Source organism: Scyliorhinus torazame, chromosome 12 (assembly GCF_047496885.1).
Source record: "Scyliorhinus torazame isolate Kashiwa2021f chromosome 12, sScyTor2.1, whole genome shotgun sequence".
Lineage (NCBI taxonomy): Eukaryota > Metazoa > Chordata > Chondrichthyes > Carcharhiniformes > Scyliorhinidae > Scyliorhinus > Scyliorhinus torazame.
This window is the reverse complement of record NC_092718.1, coordinates 228,038,277-228,057,496: the sequence shown is the minus strand read 5'-3', so window position 1 is coordinate 228,057,496 and position 19,220 is coordinate 228,038,277. Positions and strand designations below refer to the sequence as shown.

Genomic DNA, 19,220 nt, shown 5'->3' with positions numbered 1-19,220 from the left:
CCTCAATTAGGTCACCCCAGCCTATCCAATCTTGCCTGTGATTTTGAAAGCCTGGCAAGATTCTTCTAAATCACCCCTGTACTGTCCAGAACAATTACATCTTTCCCGTAATGTGACCGGATCTGTGCACACAACTCCAGCTATGGCCTGACCAGTGTTTTATCCAGTTCCATCATTACATCCCTGCTTTTGTTTTCAATAACTCGCCCAATAAAGGAAAGCATTCCATGTGCTTTCTCTGCCACCTTACCCACCCGTCTTGCCACCTTACGGGACCTGTGAACATGCACGCCCAACTTGCCTCATTCCCTCTACCCTCTTAATACCTTCCCGTTTATTGAATATTCCCAAGTTTTGTTTGCATTCCCCAAATGTATTACCTCACACCTTTCTGGATTGAATTTCATTTGCCACTTTTCAGGCAATTCCCAGACCAGCCTCCCCGAACAGGCGCCGGAATGTGGCGACTAGGGGCTTTTCACAGTAACTTAATTTGAAGCCTATTGTGACAAGCGATTCTAATTTTAAATTGCGGAAACAGTAAGCAGAGTGTGGAATGAATAAAGAAGGTGGAATTGGACCTTTTCCTCACGAAGATAATAATTGCTAAAAGCAGGGACATTTAAACATGACTTGGATATGCACGAGTGCTGTAACTTCCAGCACCACAGACCGAGAACTGGAAGTTGGGTTAAGGCTGGATAACTCTTCCAGCTGGCACTAACATGATGGGTCAAAGTTGCCTCATTTTGTGCCTTGTGTAGAGAGGGACAATTAATCCAACTTTAGAAAAAAAGTTGGATGGGTTTTGATAAACCGAAAATAGTAAATAGCGTGGGGAGAGTGTGGAGGAAAGGTTCATCTTTGCATATTACAAATAATGAGAACAGCTTTACCAAAGCTATTTTTCGTGATTTGAAAAAGATCACAGGAAAATATAGGAGTTTGTTAATTTTTCAAAACTGTTGTGAAGGTGAGAAGGTAGTCACCTGTAGTCAATGCTGAAGGTAGGGGGTCACCTGTAGTCAATGCTGAAGGTGGGGGGTCACCTGTAGTCAATGCTGAAGGTAGGGGGTCACCTGTAGTCAATGCTGAAGGTAGGGGGTCACCTGTAGTCAATGCTGAAGGTGGGGGGTCACCTGTAGTCAATGCTGAAGGTAGGGGGTCACCTGTAGTCAATGCTGAAGGTAGGGGGTCACCTGTAGTCAATGCTGAAGATAGGGGGTCACCTGTAGTCAATGCTGAAGGTGGGGGGTCACCTGTAGTCAATGCTGAAGGTGGGGGGTCACCTGTAGTCAATGCTGAAGGTAGGGGGTCACCTGTAGTCAATGCTGAAGGTGGGGGGTCACCTGTAGTCAATGCTGAAGGTAGGGGGTCACCTGTAGTCAATGCTGAAGGTAGGGGGTCACCTGTAGTCAATGCTGAAGGTGGGGGGTCACCTGTAGTCAATGCTGAAGGTAGGGGGTCACCTGTAGTCAATGCTGAAGGTAGGGGGTCACCTGTAGTCAATGCTGAAGGTGGGGGGTCACCTGTAGTCAATGCTGCGACTCGGAACCTGCTTCACCTGCATACTTCACACAGGTACAATGTGCAGGATTATGCCTGCTGTCCATGTGACTTTCCTCAACACTTATTAGTGAGGTTATTGTGCCCCATTTTAACACAGTTGTTTTAAGAACAGATTTCCTTAAGAATGGACAACACTTTTTCCCAGGGAGGGAAGTGTTGAATGTTTCAGCTCGGAGAGGCTGAATGTTCTGGGTTATTGTCGGCTGCTGTCAGTGATACAAAGGCTCCAACTTGACTTAAATGTTGTTTCTTGTCCAGATTAAAGTTTGTCTTTGGCCCAGCTGCCCTGCAAGCCTTGGAGCTGGTGGATCGACGTGCTGTAACACTTGTCAACTCTCACAGTGGAAGATCTCTCTACCAGGTATAGTGTTTTTAAATGGCTCCAAATTGAATAATTTTAAATAATTTTTTGTGAGTATGGTTATCCTAGTTCCCTTGGCCCAATACCACACATCAGGAAGATCCCAATTTACGTTATTTAACACCCTGTGGGAGGAAGACAAACCCTGTGTCAGTCAATGAGATGTTTTCTTTAGACCTGTTTTCCACTATACCTGTGACTGCTGATAGATACATTCAGACTCTTGCACCTGCTCCACTTGCTGTCCTCTTTTTCCTGTGTCAGCTCCCTTGTAAACCTGTCATGTAATTACACCCTCCTGCTGACCCTGCTAACGTTTCTGCGCTGTGTGTGACACTACAAGAAAATGACTATGTTGTTTTAAAAATATTGAACAAAACTTTTGAGTGAGGATGTTTTTTCCCTTTGTGCTAAAAGAAGCATTGCCCTTTGAAACATGTCAGGGTAAGCGAATATCATGGGTTATAAGCGAATATCATGGGCTATAAGCGAATATCATGGGCTATAAGCGAATATCATGGGCTATAAGCGAATATCATGGGCTATAAGCGAATATCATGGGCTATAAGCGAATATCATGGGCTATAAGCGAATATCATGGGCTATAAGCGAATATCATGGGCTATAAGCGAATATCATGGGCTATAAGGGAATATCATGGGCTATAAGCGAATGTCATGAGTTATAAGCAAATACAAGTTTCACCTACATTACTGTTCCTGTCCCTCAGACCACCCTAATTTCATCCATGTGATGGTTCTGTCATCTCAACAGGAGATCATTCAGTTCATGGCTTTTAAAATGCGTTCTTCATCTGTGGACTCATAACTGGGAGTTGGCCAGGCAGCACGGTGGCGCAGTGGTTAACGCTGCTGCCTCACGGCGCTGAGGACCCGGGTTTGATCCCGGCCCCGGGTCACTGTCCGTGTGGAGTTTGTGCATTCTCCCCGTGTTTGCGTGGGTCTCACCCCCACAACCCAAAGATGTGCAGGGTGGGTGGATTGGCCACGCTAAATTGCCCTTTAATTGGAAACAATAATTGGGTACTCTAAATTTATTTTTGATGAACTGGGAGCTGCCAATAGTTCGATGTGGCCTTCCCTCTGACTGGATCCAAACCCAGGTGGGGAACGGGAAACCAGTTTACAAAAGACAAATTTACAATTATATTGCAATGATGGTGGATAGAGGACAGCTTCGCTCTAGATCCTGACTCTGTGCCTACACCCTCACACCAGTGGCATCTGCTCTAGATCCTGACTCTGTGCCCACACCTTCACAGCAATGTCACTTGAATGAAAGTAACTCCACATGACTCTCACCTCTGTTTCCCAATTTTGTGTTTGTGATGGAGTCATTGGAACAAGACTTTTTTTCACTGCCCTGTAACATCTCCCCATCGGATCAGCAGTATTTGAGTAAGATGATTCCTGTGCAGCATCACCGAACAGGTTGATTGTTTCCGAGTTGTCCAGGGATTTACAGTACAGAAAGAGGCCATTTGGCCCATTGAGTCGGCGCTCCCTCTTTTAAAGAGTTGTGTTAAGTCTAAGATGATCACAGGCTAAGGCCAGAGCCTATTACTGACCTCATTCCACAGTGTAGGACAGGACAGGCCACATCTGCTTAAAATTCACAGACAGCTACGTGACAGTTAGTGCCTTTTTAATCTTTAAATCGTGTTCGTGTCAACTGTTGTTACCCCCTTCCCCAGACCAGAATACAGTGGCTCCCTAACTTTCCCGGTGTGCTCAAGGATTGAGTGAAATCCTCTTGTTTTTTCCCCTTCCTTTGTTCTGCTAAGCCATTCTGAAACATTGTTCGACACCAGCTGGACTATTGCACCCAGTTCTGAGCATCACAATTTCGGATTGATGTCAAGGCTAGAGGGGGTACAGATGTCGAGGCGAGAGGGAGTACAGATGTCGAGGCGAGAGGGGGTACAGATGTCGAGGCGAGAGGGTAGAGATGTCAAGGCGAGAGGGGGTACAGATGTCAAGGCGAGAGGGGGTACAGATGTCAAGGCGAGAGGGGGTACAGATGTCAAGGCGAGAGGGGGTACAGATGTCAAGGCGAGAGGGGGTACAGATGTCAAGGCGAGAGGGGGTACAGATGTCAAGGCGAGAGGGGGTAGAGATGTCAAGGCGAGAGGGGGTACAGATGTCAAGGCGAGAGGGGTTACAGATGTCAAGGCGAGAGGGGGTACAGATGTCAAGGCGAGAGGGGGTACAGATGTCGAGGCGAGAGGGGGTACAGATGTCAAGGCGAGAGGGGGTACAGATGTCAAGGCGAGAGGGGGTACAGATGTCAAGGCGAGAGGGGGTACAGATGTCAAGGCGAGAGGGGTTACAGATGTCAAGGCGAGTGGGGGTACAGATGTCAAGGCGAGAGGGGGTACAGATGTCGAGGCGAGAGGGGGTACAGATGTCAAGGCGAGAGGGGGTACAGATGTCAAGGCGAGAGGGGGTACAGATGTCAAGGCGAGAGGGGGTACAGATGTCGAGGCGAGAGGGGGTACAGATGTCAAGGCGAGAGGGGGTACAGATGTCAAGGCGAGAGGGGGTACAGATGTCAAGGCGAGAGGGGGTACAGATGTCGAGGCGAGAGGGGGTACAGATGTCAAGGCGAGAGGGGGTACAGATGTCAAGGCGAGAGGGGGTACAGATGTCAAGGCGAGAGGGGGTACAGAAGTCAAGGCGAGAGGGGGTACAGATGTCGAGGCGAGAGGGGGTACAGATGTCGAGGCGAGAGGGGGTACAGATGAGATTGACAGCCGCCAGGGATAAGGTACATCAGTTATATGCAGAGACTAGTTTTGGGTTTGTTCAAACGTTTAGGGAAAAGTGATCGGAGTGTTATGAGGTTTAGGATACCTGTGGAAAACGACAAAGAGAAATCATTAAGTAAAAATACTAGACTGGAGGAGAGCTAATGTCAGCTGAGTGAGAACAAATCTGTTCCAGATAATTGGAATCAAAGATTGGCAGATAAACTGTAGCCGAACAATGACTCTCTTTAATGGGGAGATGGTTCGAGTACAATAGAGATATTCCCAGCAAGGAAATCCAAAACTAGAGTTCCCTGGATGGCAAAAGAGACAAAGTCAGATGAAAGCAGTTGAGGCCAAAGCAGCATTTTAACATCACTTCCTTTATTTTGCAATCTCTGCCCCTAGAATGCGGTATGCTTTATTAACCTCTTTCTCAACCAGTCCGACCACCTTCAATGATTTATGGACATATACACACCGGTCCCTCCCCTGCTGAACCCCTTTTAGAATTGTACCATTCAGAGGCTGCCTTACAATGAAACACACTGTGCCCTGACAGAGGGCCCCAACCAATGGGGAGGGCCCCGTGCTGGTCAGGGTGTGGACACCAATCAGAGCCTAATAAACGCGGTCATCAGGCAATACAGAGCCACACCAGACTCTGGTTGCGTCCTCTTAGAACGGGAAAACACTGAGCCAAAGTCGCTGAGGTGAGCAGGAAGGAGAGAGCAGCAGTTTAGGCAAAGATCTCCTTTGTTCTTGTGAAAAAAGCAGCAGGTTTCTCGATCTTGACCGGGGCTGAGGAGGGCAGGCCACAGCCAGGCAGCCAGCGGCAAGGTCATCGAGCGAGGTGCGTTTGTCGAGGGGAACAATGGTGCAACTCGACCCCCAGGGCCAGGGCTGGACAGGCCACAGCCAGGCAGCCAGCAGCGAAGCAAGTTTGTCGAGGTGAGGTGCAAGGTAGGCCAAAACTGAGAGAAAGGACAAAGCTGGGATGGGAAAAACCTGCGATGGGGATGAATTTGGGAGTGAGGGGGGAAAGCTGGGAGTGAGGGGGGAAAGCTGGGAGTGAGGGGGAAAAGCTGGGAGTGAGGGGGGAAGCTGGGAGTGAGGGGGGAAAGCTGGGAGTGAGGGGGAAAAGCTGGGAGTGAGGGGGGAAAGCTGGGAGTGAGGGGGGAAAGCTGGGAGTGAGGGGGGAAACGCTGGGAGTGAGGGGGGAAAGCTGGGAGTGAGGGGGGAAACGCTGGGAGTGAGGGGGAAAAGCTGGGAGTGAGGGGGAAAAGCTGGGAGTGAGGGGGGGAAGCTGGGAGTGAGGGGGGGAAGCTGGGAGTGAGGGGGGAAAGCTGGGATTGGATAAAATTGAGTGGGGGGCAAAGTTAGAGAGAGGAGAAAAGTCCAGTGGCGTACCACAGCGATCTGTGCTGGGCCCCCTATTGTTTGTCATTTATATAAATGACATAGATGACTATCAGTAGGATCAATAAGTTTGCGGCTGACACAAAGATTGGCCGGGGGGTTAACAGTGAGGTGGAGTTTCTTGGGTTACGGGAAGATACAGACGGGATGGTCAATTGGGCAGAAAAGTAGCAGATTGAATTTAACCCTGAAAAGTGTGAGGTGATACACTTTGGAAGGAGCAATTTGACAAGGAAGTATTCTGCGAAAGGTCTGACACTGGGAAGTTCCGAAGAACTTGGGGCGTCACGGTAGCACAAGTGGATAGCACTGTGGCTTCACAGCGCCAGGGTCCCAGGTTCGATTCCCCGCTGGGTCACTGTCTGTGCGGAATCGGCACGCTCTCCCCGTGTCTGTGTGGGTTTCCTCTGGGTGCTCCGCTTTCCTTCCACAGTCCAAAGATGTGCAGGTCATGTGGATTGGCCATGCTAAATTGCCCTCAGTGACCAAAAAGGTTAGGAGGGGTTATTGGGTTGCGGGGATAGGGTGGAAGTGAGGGCTTAAGTGGGTCGGTGCAGACTCGATGGGCTGAATGGCCTCCTTCTGCACTGTATGTTCTAACAACGAGACCGTGGCGTGTTTGTTCATAGATCTCTGAAGGCAGAAGGGCAGGTTGATAGGGAGGTGAAAAAGGCATTTGGGACACTCGCTTTTATCAATCGAGGCATAGATTACAAAAGCAGGGAGGTCATGATGGAGTTGAATAGAACATTGGTGAGGCCACAGCTGGAGTACTGTGTGCAATTCTGGTGGCCACATTATAGGAAGGATGTGATTGCACTGGAGGGGGTGCAGAGGAGATTCACCAGGATGTTGCTGGGGTGGAACATTTCAGTTATGAAGAGAGGTTGGATAGGCTTGGGTTGTTTTCTCTGGAGCAGAGAAGACTGAGGGGTGACCTGATCGAGGTGGACAAGATTATGAGGAGCATGGACAGGGTGGATAGGGAGCAGCTGTTCCCCTCAGTTGAGGGGTCAGTTACGAGGGGGACACAAGTTCAAAGTGAGGGGCAGGAGGTTCAGGGGGGATTTGAGGAAAAATGTTTTTACCCAGAGGGTGGTGACGGTCTGGAACGCGCTGCCTGGGAGGGTGGGAGAGGCGGGTCTGGAACGCGCTGCCTGGGAGGGTGGGAGAGGCGGGTTGCCTCACATCCTTGAAAAAGTACCTGGATGAGCACTTGGCACGTCTGAACATTCAAGGTTATGGGCCAAGTGCTGGCCAGTGGGATTAGGTAGACAGGTCAGGTGTCGATTCTGTGTCGGTGCAGATTCGATGGGCCGAAGAGCCTTTCTGCTCTGTGATTCTGGCTGAATGGTAAAATCTTGGGCGCGATTCTCCACTCCCGCGCCGGTTGGGAGAATCGCCTGGGCCGCCAAAATTTCCCGGGACGCCGGTCCGACGCCCTCCCACGATTCTCCCAAGCGGCGGGAACGGCCCGGTCGAGTTTCGCGGGCCGCAGGCCGGAGAATCTCCGGAGACACCGAAAATGGGGGTTCTCCGGCACCCCCGCTATTCTGAGGCCCGGATGGGCCGAGCGGCCAGGCCAAAACGGCGGGTTCCCCCTGGCGCCGTCCACACCTGGTCGCTGCCGTCGGGAACAGCGCAGGAATGCTGGGGGGGGGCGGCCTGTGGGGGGGCGAGGGGGGATCCTGCACCGGGCTTTACCTGGAATGTGGGGTGGCCCGCGATCGGTGCCCACCGATCGCGGGCCGTCCTCTCTGAAGGAGGACCTCCTTCCTTCCGCGGCCCCGCAAGATCCATCAGACATCTTCTTGCGGGCGGACTTAGAGAGGACGGCAACCGCGCATGCGCGGATGACGCCCGTTATGCGGCGCCAGCCGCGTCATCTATGCGGCACCGCTTTTACGCGGGCGACAAGGCCTGGTGCGTGTAGATGACGCGGCCCCGATCCTAGCCCATTGTCAGGGCCTGAATCGGTCGGGATTAGGTACCTGTCCTGGGAGTGTTTGATCAGTACACGAGGCCAGGCTCAGTGCGGTGATTGTGAAATGTGGCCATCCTGACACACTGCACAATCGTTTATATTTATCGAAGGGACATTGTGCATGGACAGTAAAACCAATATTGCAAAAGCAGTTTGTTGGAAATAGAAGTGGTTTTACAGGAAGTGTTCTGTGTAAATCCGTTTTCTCCATTAGCGACTCCGCCTTTGTAAAAGACAGTATTGTGTACAAAACAAATGGGTCGATGAGTTACTTTGTGTTGATTGGGTTTTTAAATGTACAGCCTGTATGTCCCCACTATGTGACTTCCAAGATAGCCTTTCCAGTATGTTTAGGCCACCAACACCGAGATTATATCCACTCTTAATTTCCTTTTCCTGTTTGCTATTATTAGTTTGAGTTTCACATTGTAGTTTGTTTGGGGGTGGAGCCTGTTACTGAATGAGTGTTTCACTATCTACTGATTTATTGTCGTGTGTAATTGGAGGGGTAATTGTGCCAGCTGCCTGGCCAGAGAGATGTTGTTGTGCTGGGTTGTGGGGGCTGATTAGGTGTATGTCTGCACAAAAAACAAAGTTTGATCACAGCCGAGGTTAGAACAGCAAATCGTGCTGTTTCTGATAATTCTGACCTGGATTACCCTCGATCCTCCCCAAACAATTCCAGTTTGTGATTTGGATTATACATTTTCTGCTCTGACTTTGTTCTGATTTGAATGAATAATTAGTTTTGATCTGTAGGTTGAAGGAAGTTCTGGTCAGGTGTATCATTGCCTGAGTTCCTGCCTTTATTGCTCATGTCCAGCCTTCCTGTACTCGGTTCTCCGAAGGAATGACAACATATTGGTAAGAACTTAGAATTAACTAACAGGACAGGCACTTTCTCTTCTACTTTGTTCCTTAGTCCGTTGTGTTCCTCTGGCAGCTCCATTCTGCAATGTAGACCCAAGTGCACTGGTGTCTGCTACACCTCATCCCTTGTAATAACTCTCAAGTCATGCTCCAGGTGTGAGATCCTGTATCACAACCCTTTACTGCAACAGATCGATAGTCAACAGACATCTTCATATTAATTGGGGGCCAGTTTAGCACAGCTGGTTAGTGATGCAGAGCGAGGCAGCGGCGTGGGTTCAGTCCCCGTACCGGGCTGGGGGGTGATGCAGAGCGAGGCAGCAGCGTGGGTTCAGTCCCCGTACCGGGCTGGGGGGCTGGGGGGTGATGCAGAGCGAGGCAGCAGCGTTGTTTCAGTCCCCGTACCGGGCTGGGTGGTGATGCAGAGCGAGGCAGCAGCGTGGGTTCAGTCCCCGTACCGGGCTGGGGGGTGATGCAGAGCGAGGCAGCAGTGTGGGTTCAATCCCCGTACCGGGCTGGGGGGTGATGCAGAGCGAGGCAGCAGCATGGGTTCAATCACCGTACCGGGCTGGGGGGTGATGCAGAGCGAGGCTGCAGCATGGGTTCAATCCCCGTACCGGGCTGGGGGGCTGGGGGGTGATGCAGAACGAGGCAGCAGCGTGGGTTCAGTCCCCGTACCGGGCTGGGGGGTGATGCAGAACGAGGCAGCAGCGTGGGTTCAGTCCCCGTACCGGGCTGGGGGGTGATGCAGAACGAGGCAGCAGCGTGGGTTCAGTCCCCGTACCGGGCTGGGGGGTGATGCAGAGCGAGGCAGCAGCGTGGGTTCAGTCCCCGTACCGGGCTGGGGGGTGATGCAGAGCGAGGCAACAGCGTGGGTTCAGTCCCCGTACCGGGCTGGGGGCTGGGGGGTGATGCAGAGCGAGGCAGCAGCGTGGGTTCAGTCCCCGTACCGGGCTGGGGGGTGATGCAGAGCGAGGCAGCAGCGTGGGTTCAGTCCCCGTACCGGGCTGGGGGGCTGGGGGGTGATGCAGAGCGAGGCAGCAGCGTGGGTTCAGTCCCCGTACCGGGCTGGGGGGCTGGTTAGTGATGCAGAGCGAGGCAGCAGCGTTGTTTCAGTCCCCGTACCGGGCTGGGGGGCTGGGGGGTGATGCAGAGCGAGGCAGCAGCGTGGGTTCAGTCCCCGTACCGGGCTGGGGGGCTGGGGGGTGATGCAGAGCGAGGCAGCAGCGTGGGTTCAGTCCCCGTACCGGGCTGGGAGGTGATGCAGAGCGAGGCAGCAGCGTGGGTTCAGTCCCCGTACCGGGCTGGGGGGTGATGCAGAGCGAGGCAGCAGCGTGGGTTCAATCCCCGTACCGGGCTGGGGGGCTGGTTAGTGATGCAGAGCGAGGCAGCAGCGTGGGTTCAGTCCCCGTACTGGGCTGGGGGGTGATGCAGAGCGAGGCAGCAGTGTGGGTTCAGTCCCCGTACCGGGCTGGGGGGTGATGCAGAGCGAGGCAGCAGCGTGGGTTCAGTCCCCATACCGGGCTGGGGGGTGATGCAGAGCGAGGCAGCAGTGTGGGTTCAATCCCCGTACCGGGCTGGGGGGTGATGCAGAGCGAGGCAGCAGCGTGGGTTCAGTCCCCGTACCGGGCTGGGGGGTGATGCAGAGCGAGGCAGCAGCGTGGGTTCAGTCCCCGTACCGGGCTGGGGGGTGATGCAGAGCGAGGCAGCAGCGTGGGTTCAATCCCCGTACCGGGCTGGGGGGTGATGCAGAGCGAGGCAGCAGCGTGGGTTCAGTCCCCATACCGGGCTGGGGGGCTGGTTAGTGAGGCAGAGCGAGGCAGCAGCGTGGGTTCAGTCCCCGTACCGGGCTGGGTGGTGATGCAGAGCGAGGCAGCAGCGTGGGTTCAATCCCCGTACCGGGCTGGGGGGCTGGGGGGTGATGCAGAGCGAGGCAGCAGCGTGGGTTCAGTCCCCGTACCGGGCTGGGGGGCTGGTTAGTGATGCAGAGCGAGGCAGCAGCGTGGGTTCAGTCCCCGTACCGGGCTGGGGGGCTGGGTGGTGATGCAGAGCGAGGCAGCAGCGTGGGTTCAGTCCCCGTACCGGGCTGGGGGGTGATGCAGAGCGAGGCAGCAGCGTGGGTTCAGTCCCCGTACCGGGCTGGGGGGCTGGGGGGTGATGCAGAGCGAGGCAGCAGCGTGGGTTCAATCCCCGTACCGGGCTGGGGGGTGATGCAGAGCGAGGCAGCAGCGTGGGTTCAGTCCCCGTACCGGGCTGGGGGGCTGGTTAGTGATGCAGAGCGAGGCAGCAGCGTGGGTTCAGTCCCCGTACCGGGCTGGGGGGCTGGGTGGTGATGCAGAGCGAGGCAGCAGCGTGGGTTCAGTCCCCGTACCGGGCTGGGGGGTGATGCAGAGCGAGGCAGCAGCGTGGGTTCAGTCCCCGTACCGGGCTGGGTGGTGATGCAGAGCGAGGCAGCAGCGTGGGTTCAGTCCCCATACCGGGCTGGGGGGCTGGTTAGTGAGGCAGAGCGAGGCAGCAGCGTGGGTTCAGTCCCCGTACCGGGCTGGGTGGTGATGCAGAGCGAGGCAGCAGCGTGGGTTCAGTCCCCGTACCGGGCTGGGGGGTGATGCAGAGCGAGGCCAGCAGCGTGTGTTCAGTCCCCGTACTGGCTGAGGTTATTCATGAAGGCCCTGCCTTCTCAACCCCTCGCCTGAGGTGTGGTGACCCTCAGCTTAAACCACCACCAGTCAGCACCCCCCTCAAAGGGGAAAGTAGCCTATGGTCATCTGGGACTATGGCGACTTACTTTACTAATAATTGATATATAATAATCTTAGTGTCGCAAGTAGGCTGACATTAACACTGCAATGAAGTTACTGTGAAAAGCCCCTAGTCGCCACATTCCGTCGCCTGTTCGGGTACACAGAGGGAGAATTCCGAATGTCCAATTCACCTAACAGCACGTCTTTCAGGACTGTGGGAGGAAACCGGAGCACCCGGAGGAATCCCACGCAGACACGGGGAGGATGTGCAGACTCCGCACAGACAGCGACCCAAGCCGGAATCGAACCTGGGAGCCTGGTGCTGTGAAGCCACAGTTCTAACCACTGGGCTACTGTGCCACCCTTTTACTAAATAATGTCAAAAATGCTCCCAAGTATCTCTATTCCCCATGTTAGGTTAATTGCCCAATAATTCCCTGATCTGTAACTTGTTCTATATTTTGAACACCAGTATCCCAGGTTAATTTTAAAAAAAAAAAATGTTTTATTGAAATTTTTTTCCCAAACAACAATTTTTCCCCTCTTACAAAGCAAACGCAACAATAACAATACAGAAATTTTTAACAATACACAAGTAACAAAACCCCTTTATCTTTGACCTAAACTAAACTAACCCCCCCCTCCCCCCCTCCCCCCCCCCTTCCCCCCCCCCCCCCCCCTCCCCTTCCCCCTGGGTTGCTGCTGCTGGTCATCTGTCTTCCCTCTAACGTTCCCCTAGGTAGTCGAGAAATGGCTGCCACCGCCTGGTGAACCCTTGAGCCGATCCTCTCAGGGCAAACTTTATCTGCTCCAGTTTAATGAACCCCGCCATATAATTTACCCAGGCCTCCAGTCCGGGGGGTTTCGCCTCTTTCCACATGAGTAGGATCCTGCGCCGGGCTACTAGGGACGCAAAGGCCACAACGTCGGCCTCTTTCGCCTCCTGCACTCCCGGCTCTTCCGCAACTCCAAATAGAGCTAACCCCCAGCCTGGTTTGACCCGGGCCTTCACCACCTGCGAGATCACTCCTGTCACTCCCTTCCAATACCCTTCCAGTGCCGGGCACGCCCAAAACATATGTGCGTGGTTTGCCGGGCTCCCGCCACACCTCCCACATTTGTCCTCCACTCCAAAGAACCTGCTCAATCTTGCTCCCGTTATGTGTGCTCTATGTAGCACCTTAAATTGAATCAGGCTAAGCCTGGCGCATGAGGAAGAGGAATTTACCCTGCTTAGGGCATCAGCCCACATACCCTCCTCTATCTCCTCCCCTAGTTCTTCTTCCCACTTTCCTTTTAGTTCGCCCACCGACTCCTCCCCCTCTTCCCTCATCTCTCGGTAAATCTCTGCCACCTTGCCCTCTCCGACCCACACCCCTGAAAGCACCCTGTCCTGTATCCCCTGTGTCGGGAGCAACGGAAATTCCCTCACCTGTTGTCTAGTAAACGCCCTCACCTGCATATATCTCAAGAAATTTCCCCGGGGGTATCCCAGGTTAATTAATTGTATTAATATTGCATGTTATGCTTCTGAGGGAATAAAGCAATTGCAAGTTCTGAACAATCCGAGTAGCAACTTCCTTTGAAATCTGTTTCTGCGTTGCTGACTTTATAGTGTAAGCATCTCCTTGCTGTATACTTGTGCCAAGCCATGGGAGTGGTCCACCAGCTGACCGTCACAGACAAGCAACTCACCAGCCTTCTGCTGGCAAAGGACAAAGAACCTGGAGCCACAGCATAATTAAGATCATTATTGTGGAGAAAAGAGAACTGCTGAGAGATCTATGAAAAATGATATATAATAATACAAACTGACAGACTGAGCCCAGTTACAAAACTTGGGGCAGCAGTACAGAGATAACAAAACTATGGACAATGTGAACCCCCTATTCTATTAAAAAGAAAAAACATAAATCCTTACTGTTGGGCAAGCAATGGAGATATCCAATTGAAGGAGGCAGCATTGTTCCAGCTCACTGGAATAGAAACAACCACGTCATATCCAAAAACCCACCTTCTGTGTGACACGGAGCTCTTCGGTTCGAGCGTTATTGAAGTAAACCTGGCTACTTTACTCCGAACCATACACAATCTTGGCCGACATTTCACTGAGAGAGTTGGCATCTTTCAAATGAAGCATTCACCAAGGCCAGTGGAAAATGTTCCAGCACAATTTGAAAAAGCCGGCGAATTCTCTTGCACAGAAATGTCCACTCAGAACAATACCCAATCGGATTCTCTGCTCATTTAATCATTTGCTGTTTGTGGAATCTTGCTTCCAAATATTGCAACGTCTGCAGGATGTGGGAAACGGATGCAAAGCCAGCTTCTTTATTTCTTATGGTATTGTTCTGTGTGTATTTTGGCAAGTTTATTTTATAATTAACTGTAATAATGTTTTGGTTTCAATGTTTCAATTGCTTATCCAGCCATCAGACCGCAGTGCATGCCCACTCATGTAGTAACTGCCGCCTTCCTGGATGTGACTCTGCCCAAACCCTCTATCTCAGCAGCGATTGTGTCAACCAAATGTGACCAATCAGCACGTTGGTCTAAACCTTACCAGAATTTGGCAAAGTGTCAGGATAACATTTGTAACTCTCCAATTGTACAGACCACTTTTCTTGCCAAATCTTGAGCCTCTTAGAAATAAAATAAGTGGGCGAGGTTTACGGCGTCCTGTTTAAAGGACGCCCTGATCAACCCTTCAGCCTATCGGCCCCCCTCATGGAGATCAGGGACTTACCCCCCCCACCCATCAATCTGCGACAGTGTTTCGCTCCCCACCCCACACCCACCAGCAGCATTGAATCCCCCACCAGGCCCTTCCCCTGGCACCCCCCTGGCACAGCTTGGCACTGCCAAGTTAGCACAGTGGGAACCTGTATCACTCTAATCCCCCCCTCCCAAGGAGCTATACCTAGCCCTGCACCCCTGAGGGATTCACTCGACTGTCTTGCGTCTGGCCAACATCATGTCACATCGGCGAGGTATGAATATTTAGTGAGGGGGTCATTTATTCAAATTTATTAAAATCAGGTTGATGTTGCGGCCGCCAATGAGGGGCGGGAAAAATCGGGAAACACAATTCTTGTGAGATTTTCCGATCCTGCAGACGGTGAGTGTGTCTCACAGTCACACACACTGCTCTGGTTAGATACTCCTTCCTATAATATTGGCTGTTCCAGGCTGCCATCAGTCATACAGGTAAATTGATTGCACATTCATTACATTAACCAGCTTTAACAATGATGTGGACAGTTTGACATGGGGGCAGGATAAAATGTACAGGTCGCATCACCCATTGTAACATTGGGTAAGTAAATTAGCCTGGCACCTGTCCTGTTTCCAGTGGGGACTCCCCATGGCACAGTCTGTGAAGCAGCCTCCAGCTATCAACAGAGAACAGCTCACATCATTGTACTTGATTCCTAGACTGTTGTGTTGTTCTGAATTATTTGATTTAAATAAAACGGTTAAGGAGCATTCATATGTGTTGGCTTTATTGATGGATTATTTAAACAAATAAGCACAGTCGCTAAGAAAGTACTAACTTGTGAAGTCTGCAGCACGGCAATAACTTTATGGTGTCAGTGGCAGGGGTCAGTTTCTGTCCATTATTTTGTCTTCATACTCTGGAGTCAGTATAGCTCAGTAAGTTGTTCCCTTCACTAACTTACCCTTCACTTACCCGCAGTCATTCCTTGTGTGACCTTGGGCTGTTCAGGATGGTGGCGATCAGAACTCTGTCTCCTTGTGTCCTGACTGCGAGTCTACAAACTTTTCACCGAGATAAGAGGATTCTGGAACATTCTGCTTTCCCAATCCATTCAATGTGACATTGTATAAGTAAAATAGCCTGGCACCTGTCAGCTAAGTTCAGGTACACCAGGGTTTAATCTTGGCACTTAGTGATAGAAACTGGGCGGCATGGGCAAGCTGGGCTGAAGGGCCTGTTTCCATGCTTCAACATCTCTGACTATGAGTTAGGATGATCATACGGCAGCATTTGTGGTGTCGTGCCTCCATGGTGAGGTACAATGTCCGCAAAGTCCCCAGTTCATGAAACCCATCCTTCGAGCACCCCAACTAGGGGCTGGTTTAGCACACTGGGCTAAATCGCTGGCTTTGAAAGCAGACCAGGGCAGGCCAGCAGCACAATTCAATTCCCATACCAGCCTCCCCGAACAGGCGCCGGATTGTGGCGACTAGGGGCTTTTCACAGTAACTTCATTTGAAGCCTACTTGTGACAATAAGCGATTCTTTTCATTTCATTTCATTTCAACTTTCAATTTCTCATGTTGGAGTGTGTGGTGTACAAGTGAGTTACAGCTGGGAGTATATCGCCCAAATCACCGTGGATAAAGGTGCCTGCTGAATCAGAGCTCTTCAAACACACTTGTTTTATATGCAATGATTCACGCGGCTACGCACTAAACTAAACCTAATAACTAAGGTGACCTTTACTTAACTTCGGGATGACCGGTTCTGTGCGTTCAGTGGGTTACACATCCTTGAACACTAAGGAGAATTTAGCATGGCCAATCCACCTAACCTGCACATCTCTGGACTCTGGGAGGAAACCGGATACCCGGAGGAAACCCATGCAGACACGGGGAGAACGTGCAGACTCCGCACAGACGCCCAAAGCCAGAATTGAACCTGGGACCCTGGCGCTGTGAGGCAGCAGTGCTAACCACTGTGCTACCGTGCCGACCTAACCGTTTCGGAGGGGGAGGTCGGAGATCTTAGTGGCGGCGCAAACATGAGGTTGGAGGCTAATCTTGGAATCACGTGACACAAAAGTTGCAAACAGACTGGCTTATTGTGAAGGAACAGGGTTTAGAGTGGGGGTCAAAAAAGATTTCAGTCTTCCCAATATTTGATTGGTATATATTTCTGCATTTCCAAGACTGGATTTTGAATCAGCAGTCCGATAAATTAGCAACAGTGGAGCCATCAAGAGAGTTAGTGGTCAGCTAGGGCTGTATGAAAACTTCTTGAAATAAATTTAGAGTACCCATTTAAGGGGCAATTTAACGTGGCCAATCCACCTACCCTGCACATCTTTGGGTTGTGGGGGTGAGACCCACGCAAACACAGACACCCGGGCCCTCGGTGCTGTGAGGCAGCAGTGCTAACCACTGCGCCACCGTGCCATCTCTGAACTGTGTGTAAACTAATGCTGCACCTTTCGAATGATGTCATCAAGGGTCAGTCTGTAAATTAGAAATAGGAGGGGCCAAGGAGAGACACCTTGGTGGTCACCATAGGTACCAGAGCAGGAACAGAAGCCATTACAAGCGATTTTCTGACTATGATTTGATAAGAATTGAATCGCATGAGAACAGCCCCACCCACTGGACCACATTGGACAGGTGTTGGAGGAGGATGATGTGGACAATGTGTCAAAGGCTGTAGACGGGACAAGGTGGGATGTTCACCGTTGTCACAATCGCACAGAATGTCATTTGTGACTTTAGTAACAACCATTTCAGTGAAGTAGAAGCAACGGAAATGTAATTGGTGCGATTCAAACATGATGTTCCGGGAAAGATGGGAATGAATTTTGGAAGCAACAAGGTATTTTCTTTTTTCTTTTCTTTTTATGTACTTAATGATCGGTTTGAGCTGCTCGCAGAAAAATACTTTTCACTGTACCTCGGTACACAGGACAATAAACAAAATCCATTCCAATCCAAGGACTTTTTCATCGAGTTTAATGTGCAGAAGGAGGCCATTCGGCCCATCGAGTCTGCACTGGCTCTTAGAAAGAGCACCCTACCCAAGCCCACACCATCTCCCTATCCCCATTACACAGTAACCCCACCCAACACTAAGGGCAATTTTGGACACTGAGGACAATTTAGCATGGCCAATCCACCTAACCCGCACATCTTTGGACTGTGGGAGGAAACCGGAGCACCCGGAGGAAACCCACGCAGACACGGGGAGAACATGCAGACTCCGCACAGACAGTGACCCAAGCCGGGAATCGAACCTGGGACCCTGGAGCTGTGAAGCAATTGTGCTAGCCACTGTGCTACCGTGCTGCCCACTTGGGAGAGGGAAGGGTGGTTGAAGATGTGATGGTAGTTTGCAATGACTGTGGGGGTCAAGAGTTGGTTTTTTTGAGGAAAGGAGTGATTATAGCAGACTTAGAGCAGCGAGGGAACAGCGCCCGAGGAGGGAGAACCCAACAACATACCCGAGGAGAACCCAACAACGTCCCCGAGGAGGGAGAACCCAACAACGTCCCCGAGGAGGGAGAAACCAACAACGTCCCCGAGGAGGGAGAACCCAACAACATACCCGAGGAGAACCCAACAACATACCCGAGGAGAACCCAACAACATACCCGAGGAGGGAGAACCCAACAACATACCCGAGGAGAACCCAACAACATACCCGAGGAGGGAGAACCCAACAACGTCCCCGAGGAGGGAGAACCCAACAACATACCCGAGGAGAACCCAACAACATACCCGAGGAGGGAGAACCCAACAACCTACCCGAGGAGAACCCAACAACATACCCGAGGAGGGAGAACCCAACAACATACCCGAGGAGAACCCAACAACGTCCCCGAGGAGGGAGAACCCAACAACGTCCCCGAGGAGGGAGAACCCAACAACGTCCCCGAGGAGGGAGAACCCAACAACATACCCGAGGAGAACCCAACAACATACCCGAGGAGAACCCAACAACATACCCGAGGAGGGAGAACCCAACAACATACCCGAGGAGAACCCAACAACATACCCGAGGAGGGAGAACCCAACAACGTCCCCGAGGAGGGAGAACCCAACAACATACCCGAGGAGAACCCAACAACATACCCGAGGAGGGAGAACCCAACAACCTACCAGAGGAGAACCCAACAACATACCCGAGGAGGGAGAACCCAACAACGTCCCCGAGGAGAACCCAACAACATACCCGAGGAGGGAGAACCCAACAACGTCCCGAGGAGGGAGAACCCAACAACGTCCCCGAGGAGGGAGAACCCAACAACACACCCGAGGAGAACCCAACAACATACCCGAGGAGAACCCAACAACCTACCCGAGGAGAACCCAACAACATATCCGAGGAGGGAGAACCCAACAACATACCCGAGGAGAACCCAACAACATACCCGAGGAGAACCCAACAACCTACCCGAGGAGAACCCAACAACATACCCGAGGAGGGAGAACCCAACAACATACCCGAGGAGGGAGAACCCAACAATGTCCCCGAGGAGAACCCAACAACATACCCGAGGAGGGAGAACCCAACAACATACCCGAGGAGGGAGAACCCAACAATGTCCCCGAGGAGAACCCAACAACATACCCGAGGAGAACCCAACAAAGTCCCCGAGGAGGGAGAACCCAACAACGTCCCCGAGGAGGGAGAACCCAACAACACACCCGAGGAGAACCCAACAACATACCCGAGGAGAACCCAACAACATACCCGAGGAGAACCCAACAACCTACCCGAGGAGAACCCAACAACATACC

The 19,220-nt window shown here is 51.9% G+C and overlaps 1 protein-coding gene across 2 annotated transcripts in view; it reads left to right on the top strand.

The window, feature by feature from the left end:
• Positions 1-15,199, top strand: part of zswim7 (zinc finger, SWIM-type containing 7) — a 75,713-nt gene extending 60,514 nt beyond the window's left edge. For both annotated transcript variants that reach the window (XM_072470033.1, XM_072470034.1), the window contains exons 4-6: positions 1,828-1,930; positions 8,860-8,964; positions 13,327-15,199. In XM_072470033.1, coding sequence (XP_072326134.1) covers positions 1,828-1,930; positions 8,860-8,964; positions 13,327-13,452 — 334 coding nt within the window. In that variant the 3' untranslated portion in view covers positions 13,453-15,199. The remainder of the gene's footprint in view (positions 1-1,827; positions 1,931-8,859; positions 8,965-13,326) is intronic.
• The last annotated feature ends 4,021 nt before the right edge of the window (positions 15,200-19,220 follow it).